The following is an 11,088-nucleotide window of genomic DNA, read 5'->3' on the forward strand; positions in this document are numbered from 1 at the left end:
GAGTGACAGAGACACTGTATCAGTGTTTGCTGCATCACCTGAAAACCACCTCAAAACTTAGTGGTCAGCTGGTGCAATAGCAGCTGGGGCTGGCTGCCTTAGGAAGGCCGCTCAGGCAATCTGTTATCTAGGGCCTTTCTCTACACGTGCTTCACCACGTAGCAGGCTCACCCAGGTGTATTTACTTGGTAGTAGGATGCACAAGCACATTTCAAATTCCTGCTTGCAGTATATTTGCTATTGTCTCAATGACCAAAGCGAGTCACATGGCCAGGCCCAGAGTCATTGTGGGAGGGCACTACTGAAAAACAAGGATACCAAAGATACAAAGAAGAAATTGTTGTGGCCATTTTTACAATCTCCCCTAGGTACTAATTATGATCGTAATACAGATCTGTTTACTGTATTTAAAATCAGACCAAGAACAGGTGCCATAATATGACTAGTGTTATTAAGGATATCTTGGTCACAGAAGGAATGCTATCTGCGTGTAAACTGAATGCATCAGTGAAGCACTCAGTTGTTGAAAAAGACAAAGAATAGTTGGTGATTTAACTCCAAAAATGGTAGAAATCTTTACTTGAATCGAGAAGGGCTTTTGTCATCAAATAAGAGAAAGCAAATGTTCTCATCTTCTCATCTAAACAGTGGGAGAAGTTAGGCAAGTGATTTATACTCTAGCTTAACAGCCATTCCTTTGATTTTTATGCTGTGTTTTAGAATTAGACTACAGAAAAATTATCTGTAGTGTTTTATCCTTGGTTTCAAGACCTGAGTTTTAAAAATCCACCTGTATTGCACCTGGAAGGAATTGATGATGCCTCATAGATGTATATAGTACCAGTTACACAATTTTTATTGTTGGATGTGATGATTTCTTAAAAAAATGATGTCTTTATGGTTTTCATAACAGTTCCACAGGAGAACATATTTTAACTTACCTGTTATTTCTACCCAGAAGTTGTCATTTTTATTGATAACTCATTTCATTCATTTCTCTGCATATATAAAGATAGATGGATAAACTGACATGAAATGACAAATAATGAGGAGAGGCTGGTGCATGATATGTGCAACTTACTCTCAAACATTAAGTGTGTGTTTTCTAAGAAAGGAGTTACTCTGTTTTGTGTGGATTTCCTAAGAAAAAGGATATTCTCTGATCACCATTTTACAGTTGTCAAGTGATGATTTTTCTAATGAACTTTTCCCTTCTCTCTCCAACCTTCTTCACTTTCAGATTATTACTCTGAGTTCATAGATTCTTTTTATTCAGTGTATCCTTTTTACTGCTTAGAATGCCCCAGAATTTACCAGTGAGAGCCCCTCAAGTGGCTCCTGTGTCCTGCTTATAAATCCCCCTCAGTTTTTGAGTACTCGCTTGCTTTTTTTGACACCAAAAGACGTTCCATGCCCACTCTGTACTTTTTCTGCCCTAGATCTGGATTTAGCTATCTCTTTTAAGAAGCCTTAGCTCCTTTGAGTGGGGAATGGTATTTAGAAACTAAGATTTGAGTGCTAGGTGGTAATGGGGTGTCATTGCTTCAAGGCCTTTAATGAAAAAAAGCTCAGAAGTTTTTGAAATAAATCATGAGTTCATGTTAACACTTACAGTTCAAATATAACACTACAGGATTCTTCTGTACCTTCCCCTGTTTCATATTTTGATATATAGATATTGCCAGATCCCCTTCGTAAGGCTTGTACTGTTTTGCACTCTGATTCAGCAACATATGAGAGAGCCTGTGTCCCCACAGCCTTACCAACAAATAGAGCGTTGTCAAGCTTTTGAATTTTTGCCATCTGAAATGTAAGAAGGTACATCTCTGAGTAGTTTCGATTTGAGTTTTCTCTTATTGTGGCTGAACCTAAGCATTTTTTTTTTTTTATGTTCAAGGACTAATAGAATATCCATGTATAAACTGTCTTATGTTTAGTCCTTGTTTTTGTCTTTTTTCCTTGATTTTCAGAATTCTTTAGTAGCTTATTTGTTTAATATGTAAAGAACTCTTTAATTAAAAAAAAAAAAAAACAGGAAATTCCACTTTGTGATTTGTCTTGGCTTATAGTGTATATGTGCTTATTTTTAAAATTTGTGATGTTTTATTTACACAAAAGGTTTTTATCTGTTCATTTTTTTAAATTGCATCTGGGTTTTTGCCATAGTGAGAAAGTCTTTTCCACACCTAAGTTTTAAATGTATTCACACATGCTTTCTTCTAGTACTTATGGTTTCCATTTTTACAATTAGACCTCTTATCCATTTGGAGTTTTAAGGTATGAAGTGTGGACCCAATTTAATCTTTTTTTTTTTTCAAGTACCTACCCAGTTTTTTGGGTAGCCATTTGGGCTTTCTCCTTTGTTTACAGACTATTTTGTTTAGCTGGTTGGGATAAGGATATTTTGTTATAAAAGTACATTGTATACCCTACATGTCAGCAATTGGTAGTACTTTCACAGTTGCTTGGCTCACAGAGATGCTCCAAACACTCCTTTTTTATGTGTAGGACTGTGTGTATGTAGGCTTGCTGCAGGGTCAGTGGTCCCAAAGAGAGAGGACCGATCAAAAGGACTTAGCTTCCTGACTTGTTGACAAATACCAAACCGCCCCCATTTTTACAAGTTTTATTTTGTTGTAATTCTTTCAGAACTATATTATGAAATAGTACCTTAAGTTTAACTTAAAAATTAAACAGAATAAGCATGAAAAGCACGTAATCATACCTAGAACAAAACAAAACACACATTCAGCATATAATCATTGACTGGTCCTAGCAAATACTGTGTTTAATCCCTAATAAGCAAAGAGGCAACAGACAGTGAAGTAAGCTATTGGCAGCATCTGGAAGTGAGCAAATCTGGGATTGGCTGCTGTTGAATTTAGCAGTGGAGAAAAGTAAGATGACAAACGTCTGAGAGGCAGTCGGGGTGCTGGCTTGAAACTGGATGAAGCAAGTATCAGGAGATAAGATTGCGGAACAAAGGTGCCTGGAGAGAAACACTTGCTGTTTTCTGTCTTCCAGACCCTGCCCCATCTACTACTTAATACTTAAGGCTCTGAACCTTCTGGTCTTTTTTCCTGGTTACTGGGAGAAAGGGCAATATAAACCCACATGTTCGTGAAAAGCATGAACTGTATAATAAACTGCATAGTAAATACTTCCCAGTATTAGACTACTAGCCACGAGCACAAAGCTACTTCAGCATATGAAAAAGGTACGGCTACCTAGGTTTTTAAATTAGGCCAGGTAAATATTCTTTTTGCCATTGTTACCAGTTGTAACTAGTAACTGCTATCTTCTGCTCTCTTATATTGTAATTGCTGTTGCATAACTGCTGATTCTGCCCTGCTCTGTAACTGTTGACTCTTTTCTCAGGGATAGTTTGAGGCCCAACCTAAACCCTCCTCTACCAGCCCTCCCCTACCACCCAGCTTGCAGGATTTCTACATCTTCTGGGCACACGTAACTCTTACAATCAGTTCTATCTATTTAATACTTATGCTGTATTATCTTCTTTTAAAAAATGTTTAAAAGAAGTAAGTAAATTCATCTATAATCCTACTGTCAGAGACAAATCCTGTTAACATTTTGGTATATTTTCTTTTGGTCTTTTTTTTCCCTCCTATGTATATGATTTTATAGAATCGATATCTTACTATGTGTGTGTGTGTGTGTGTGTGTGTGTGTGTGTGTGTGTGTGTGTGTATACACATATATAATATTGTATTCTGTTTTCCCCCTTTATCTTAAACCATTTGTAAATAGTATTTGAAAAGTTACATAATAGTTCATGGAGTGGATTGTGATTTACTTACATTTTCTTTTTCATTCATATTTTTCTCATTAGTCCAATTGAGATCATCAAGGGAAGTCACCATATTGTATCATCGCCCTTTCCTACTGCAATGCCTGTAGAGAATATCGTATATGTAGATGATTAATAAATATTTTTGCTTGTTCCTCTGTTTTCAGTCTGATCTTATTGGAACTATTTGCTACAGGGGACCCAAGTATTACCTGCAGCTTAGCTTACTCAGTCATTGCATCACCCAGTTCTTTCCATCTAGAAAAAGAGAACCAGAAAAAAATCTTTGTATTTTAGGGGACCTATGAATCCTTTAAAATTCTACAAAAAGTATTTTGAGTGAGCATTTGTGCATTTGCCTGTGATTTTCATTAGATTCTCGAAGGAGTCCTTATCTAACAAAAAGAGCCACTGATCCAGAAACTGCGACCCGTCTGGAGATGGAACTAAGATTTATTAAACTTATTTGAAATCTAGGATATTACATTTCACCTTTTATTTTATTTTTTTGGTTTTCAGGAAGGGATGAGACCATGCAGCCTGCAAAACCATCTTTCCTTGAATATTTTGAACAAAAAGAAAAGGAAAACCAGATCAACAGCTTTGGCAAGAGTGTACCTGGCCCACTGAAGAGCTCTTCAGATTGGAAAGTCCCACAGGATGGAGACTATGAGTTCGTAAGTAGCGTTGGAAGTAAATGGTTGTGTCTACTGGGGGAAGTTATTTGAAATGTCACACGTTCAATTCTGTCATTTTACTGAAAGTGCCTGAGCATTTTCTTACACAGTTCAAGTGTAACCACCCTAGCTGTAGCTCCTAGGCCAAGGGCCTCACCAGTTTAAGAGAACAGCATTTTGACTGACATTTGAGCAGTTCTGGGGCCCCCAATTAGTGGTATCTTTTTTGCTTTAAAAATCCTTTATTCGCTTGCCATTTTTCTTTCTGTTGAGTTTGAAATTGTTAATGGTGAAAGAAATATTTAGTCATCCAGTGAAGATGCCCTGTCTTTAATAAGTTTATTTGGGATTGCGATTTTATATTTAAGAATTAGACTGGAGGGCAAATAATGCTGTCTTGTAGTGTCTTTGTTGTTTTGCTAACCATTTTCCTAATTTTAGGCTCTCTGAGAGGATTATTCTGAATTTTGCCTGAGGATAAATAGTAAGCTGTTCCAAAGTTTCTTATGAAAAACTGGGTGTGTTTTTCATTTCTCTGCTGTGGAACATTTCTCCCTCAGCCACAGACACTTGTTAATGTTCACAGAGATTTAATGAGTAGAGGCAATAAAAAATTGGATGGAAAAAAGTAAGCTAAGGAGTCTGCATTCGTTTTCTGAATAGTTTTAGGAAAGAATTTTCTCTTTAAGAATATTTAATTTTTACATTTTTAAATTCTGACATAATTCTGTTGTTGTTTGTTAAGAGCTTAGCTTGGGTGTTGTATTGCATTCTGGGAGGCCTTTCTAGTCCTGGCTTTACACTATCCTACTGATTGGCCGAGAGGAAATGATACCATTCTTCCATAACATAATTTCTACTTTTGTAAAATGGCACGAATGTCACAGTTTATACAGCTAATGATAGAGATCTTTTGAGACCAGAATAACTTACCTGAGGTTATTTAACTGATTAGTCGCCGAACCCATATTAGAATCCATGTTCATTTGTTTTATCGTCTGTTTGTTCATTGATTCATGTATTCATCATCTACTGTTCATTATCATCTGTTATTATCATTTATGTGTTTACTTATTTATTTATTAGTTTTTTGAGCACCAATATGTGCTTGACACTTTCTAGGAATATAATAGTGAATAAAACAGCCCAAAACCTATCCCTCATGGAGGTTTCATTCTAGAAGATGTGGTAATAAGGAAGTCAAATATGTGGAATGTCAGATAGTGATAAGTGTTATAGGAAATATAAAGCAGGAAAAGGAAATTGATGGGATGGGGAAGAGAGAGAGGGGAGTGTGTGTGTGTAAATGTGTAGCAATTTAAAATGAGTTAAGGAAGTTCTCACTGGTAAGATGAGGGAGTGAACTACATGAACACCCAGAGGAAGAGCTTTTCAGACAGCTGGAGTAGCAAATGTAAGGGTCTTGAGGCAGGGACTTGCTTAGTGTATGTGGAGAATGGTGAAGAGAACAAAGTGTCTGAAATGGCATCGGGGTCATGTAGCAGAAATGAGATCAGAGACCTAACACAGAGCCAGATAATGTAGAGCTTTTGTGTACTAATAAGGACTTTAGCTTTTACTCTGAGTGAAATGGAAAACAATTGGCAAGGTGTGACTTGATACTATGTTTTAAAAAATAATATTTTTTAGTATTAATACACTATACGGAGACTAGATTTTTCTGGACACAGGTCTAGTAGTGTTGTTATGCACTGTACAAAGGAGGTCGAATATGGGGCACATCTGCTTCCATTCCATGGCATTCATATTTTCCACTGAGTCAAGATTCAGCTTCAGAATCCTTAACACAGTGTTTTTAGGCTGCCACTGCCACTGTTAATCAGAGTAGACTCATGAATTATTCTGCTCACTGTTCCACACTGCTTGTGTAGTAGTCTTCAACAAATTTGTAAGGACTGATTTTCTCAGTTTAGTGAGTCTTTAGGCAAAGATGAAATAACTTCTGGGTATCAAATTATGTCATCATTATGATAGAATGCTTACGAATCCTAAAATCTATATTCCTAGGTCTAATTTCTTTCTTTTTATATATATAGAGCAAGAGTCCCAATATCAAACATCCCTATATATATATACATACACGTTATAGACTCTAGTGATCTTGTAATTTCAGTCACTTTAAGCTAGTCATTATTTTTGGATCAGTAGTTCCAGTGTTGGAAGAATTCACTTCATTCTGCCGTAGTTTTCCCACACTAAATCATTGGCAAAGAATTTGTTTTAATGGGCAAGCTACTTATGTAAAGGGGCTTCAGTAGGTGTTTAAGGAGAGTGTTTTTACTTTAGAAGTAGGTGGCTGCTGGAGGGAGCTGGCCGTGCGCAGTGAAGAGGTTAGCGCACCACGCAGCCTGCGTCCCTCCTGGCCCGCTCAGCAGAAGGGTCCCAAGACCGCCCTCCCCACCAGAGGCTAATCCAACAGCACCCAGTTCACGGACCTTTGTGTGTGTCCTGTACAGTGTTTAAAATTTTTTAGATTAGTTACCTGTGTTTAAAAATTGAGAGCTTTTACATAAAAAGTTGGCTCTACAGCTTTTTTTGAAAACTGGGAAGATCCGGCCATGATAGACCTACATTATTGGGTGACGCGTTGTCCAGCCGAGTAGCAGCCGCCCCACTGGGGTGCGACCTCAGTATCTGGCCTGCCCCCTTCACTGGTACTAACTCTCTGACCTGTCTGGCATTTAGGGATATTCGATATTGGGACTCTTGCTCTAACTCATTTGGATTCGTCTATGTTCGTTCACACTGTACCTGAGCCTACCGATCCTGATATACAGAATTTTATTCTATTTTTACCTTCAGAATTTCAAGATAATTCATTTTTTAAGTTCTCTTTAAAGAAAATATGAAATTAAGCAATGAAAGAAAATTTAGGTAGGGCGTACATGAGCTGCTATACCACAAAGGAGTAAAGAGCAAATGAAAACTATTTTTAATGCCTTGATATTCTTGCTGTATAGCTCTTGCCTTAATCCCGAATCAAGCATCTGAAATAATTGTCTAAAATAGTGTTTCTCAAAGTGTGGTCCCCCGACCAGCAGTGTCAGCATCCCCTGGAAAATTGGGAATGCATTGTCAGACCCCAACCCTGACACACTGAATCAGAATCTCTGGGGACAGGCAGCACCTGGTACCCTGTGTTTTAACCTACTTTCTGCGTGATTGTAACCTACTAAATTCATGTAAGTTTCTTCTTTTTTTTTCTATTAGATACTACAGAAATTCAGATATAAAAATGTATTCATATTTTATTAATATTGCATGATTTTTAAATTTTCTTTTTACTCCCCTTTTGAGTCTCCAGTACTCTTCATGGAGGAATGAAAAAAGCACATTAAATAAGGAAATGTACATTTGTAAGTGACATCTGGCAAAGATAGAGCCAATCTGTTGAATGAAGTATTCTGAATACTCTCACTAAGCTTAAAGAAGGGTATGTGTCAGACTAGCTGACATATTTCCCTTTACAGTCTCTTACAGAGACTTCCTAATTTCCCGACAGGCAGTATTTAATTGTGGAAAAGATATTCTTTCTTCCTGTGAAGGCAATTCCTATTTTGAAATGAACTTTTTACCCACAATGTCTAATAGGAAGTAATTTAATTAGCAATGGCAGAATTTGGTAATTTAATCAGGAATGGCAGGAAGCGATGCTGACAAAACTATATTTTCATCTGAAACTCAATACTTATATTTCTAAAACCGAACTGCCTCATTTGCCTAGTTGAAAAATGCGACAAAGATTTTTTTTAATGTTTAGCGATTGAAGTATAAATAAGACGTGTTCGAGAATGCAATATTCTCTAAAATTGGTTCTTCATATTCTAAAAACAGATTGCATTTTTGGAAATGAATGCTACTTTTGTGAGAATACAGACCCTCCCATCTTGCCATCTGTAAAGCCACAAAAAGCTGTAAACTTGAATCCAGTTTGACTCGTGGATCTTTCAAAAACACACTGTAAGATTTTAGTCTAAGATGGCTGGAGTGCCCTGAGTGGTGAACAAGACAGACAAGGCTCATGCTCTCCTGGAGCTTAGAGGGTGGTGAGAGAAATAGACGTTAAGTCAGGTAATAAATAAGTTCAGGTAATAGTAGCTCTTTAAAGAAAAAAAGCGCAGTAAAGAGATACTATGAGAGAAGGCCTTGCAGAGGGACAAGACATTCAGCTAAGACCTAAATGAAGAGGGAAAGGTGGAAGGACCTTTAAGCCATGGGACAATGGAGGGACCAACAAGTAAAAGACTGAAGCAACCATGATGGGTGTATGTAAGGAAGGAATAGTCATGGTGGCTGGAGCAGAGTGACAGACAGGGTAGCAGTCCAAATGTAAACACATCAATAATCACAATACATATGAGTGCATTAAAATCTGTTCAAAGATGGACTCTAGATAAAAATAGCAGTCAAAATCCAGCTAACGACTGTTTATAAAATAAAATATCACTGAACAGTTTACAGCAGAGGAGTGGAAAAAGATAGAGTAGGCAAATACTAAATAAAAGAAAGTAGGTAAAGTAATATTAATATCAGATAAAACAGACTACAGGAAAAACAAATATTACAGGGGAAAGAGATATTTATTGCTTAGGTGTATTTGATCCAGAAGACAGAAGTCATGAACCAATACAAAGCACACATATTTATCTAAAAACTGATAGAAATAACAAGGAGCATTGAGCAAACTGCTAGCATAGACGAAGACTTAAACATTCTTCTCTCAAAAAGTGACCTTTCAATGAGACAAAAACAAGATACCACAATTATCAAGGTTGCTAAAACAGAGAATGGGAGCACTTTTCAAATATCCATGAGACTTTAAAAATATATATGGAATATCACAAAATCTGACTGTTTTAAAGTTCTTGAAAAGAAATCTCAACACAGAAATCATACAGTCCACATTCACTGACTATTATACAATAAAATTAGAAATCAACAATATTAAAGTAGCCAAAGTAAAATATACTTTTACATTTTAATTTAGAAATATAAAAGTATATCTCTAATTCTCGCTTTCAAGATAAAATCAGAATAGAAATTTCTAAACTATTTAGAAATGAATTATAAGAACCCAACAAAATTCAGATCCCTGTAATTCAGACCTGTAGGATGCAGCAAAAACGATACTCAGAGGAAGATTTATAGCTTGAAAAGTATTTTCTTTTTAGAATACAAGAAACATGAATAAAATTAAAATTAAAAAAAAGCAAAATTTAATGAAATAGAAAACAAAAAAGTTTCCTGCTAAACCAAAAGTTGGTTCTTTGAAAGGACCTGACATTTAGCAGATTTGATCAAGTTAAAAAAGATAACAATAAAGTCTACTAGAAGAAAGGGAGAGTGTTACTAGAGATAGAAAAATGTTAGGATGATAGGAGAATATTATTATTTATAGTTTTATATCATCACATTTGAAAACATAGATAAATAGATGCTTAAACATTATGCCATAATTACTTCTTATATGGAAGTGTAAATGCATAAAAATATCCAAGATATTTTTGAATAAGAACAATGAGGTTGGACTTACTTGCAGCTATTAAAACTTACAAAATCACAGTACTTAAAGCATTCTGATATTGGCACAAAAATAGAACATAGATCAATGGAATGGTTCAAAGAATAGAATCAAGAAACATACCTGTTGTACATAGGAATTTATTATATAGTAATGATAAAATACAAAAAACCGCAGTGTGATACCATTTGGTAAATTTTTTAAAAGCCACAAGTCATGCTACATATTTATATATGCATACACATTGTATAGGTTGAAAAAGAATATAAAATTATTTCATAAGTCATTACTTTTGAAGAGAGGAACTTCAGTTTTAGCTGTTTTTACAGACAATATATTACCGTATTAAGATATTTTCTTAAATTTTTTTAAAAAGTGAGATATGTTTCTTAAAATTCTACTTAGATTTTCCTGGTTTTAGTCTTTAGAGATTTAGCCAGAACATCTGCACATCTCAAAGAACCACAGTACTTTTCAGCCTTACTAACGTTGCAAGTATTATTATTAGCTCACTGGTATCCTTAGGTTTTGGAGTTAAGTTTCCTATTTATTCAAATGAAGTCATTTTCAGATTTTTACGACTTACCTATAAAAAGAGTTGATTGTAGCTGACCCCTACATATTAATCTGTATACATTTAAGTCCTTACGTATACATTATATGAATAGGCAAGACTACAAGGTTCTTGACAGTGGGACTTTATTATACTCATCTTTGTATTCCTAACACTTAGCAATTTCCTGGCTCAAAGTTAGTACACTATTTTCAGTTAAACTCAGACATAATCTCTGAATTAATTCAGTACCCTTAGTGAGTTCATAGTGTAGCAGAAAAGATAATCAAATAATTTCAATACATTGTGCTAATAATAACTTAGATTTATTGAGCGTTTACTGTGTCCAGGCATTGGTCTAAGTCCTTTATGTGTAGTAGCCCAGTCCTCACAGTCATCCCATGAGGTAGATAATGTAATTATTGCCATTTTATGGATGAGAGAACCGAGGCTTAAAGGGCATAAGTAATTGACTAAGGTTGTACAGAGAGTAAGTGGCACAGCAGGA

At 35.7% G+C, this 11,088-nt stretch overlaps 1 protein-coding gene across 2 annotated transcripts in view; it reads left to right on the top strand.

The window, feature by feature from the left end:
- Positions 1-11,088, top strand: part of STK4 (serine/threonine kinase 4) — an 84,411-nt gene that overhangs the window by 38,364 nt on the left and 34,959 nt on the right. For both annotated transcript variants that reach the window (XM_006921845.3, XM_025039775.1), the window contains one exon: positions 4,328-4,485. In XM_006921845.3, the coding sequence (XP_006921907.1) occupies positions 4,328-4,485 (158 nt within the window). The remainder of the gene's footprint in view (positions 1-4,327; positions 4,486-11,088) is intronic.

Source organism: Pteropus alecto, unplaced genomic scaffold (genome assembly GCF_000325575.1).
Source record: "Pteropus alecto unplaced genomic scaffold, ASM32557v1 scaffold45, whole genome shotgun sequence".
Lineage (NCBI taxonomy): Eukaryota > Metazoa > Chordata > Mammalia > Chiroptera > Pteropodidae > Pteropus > Pteropus alecto.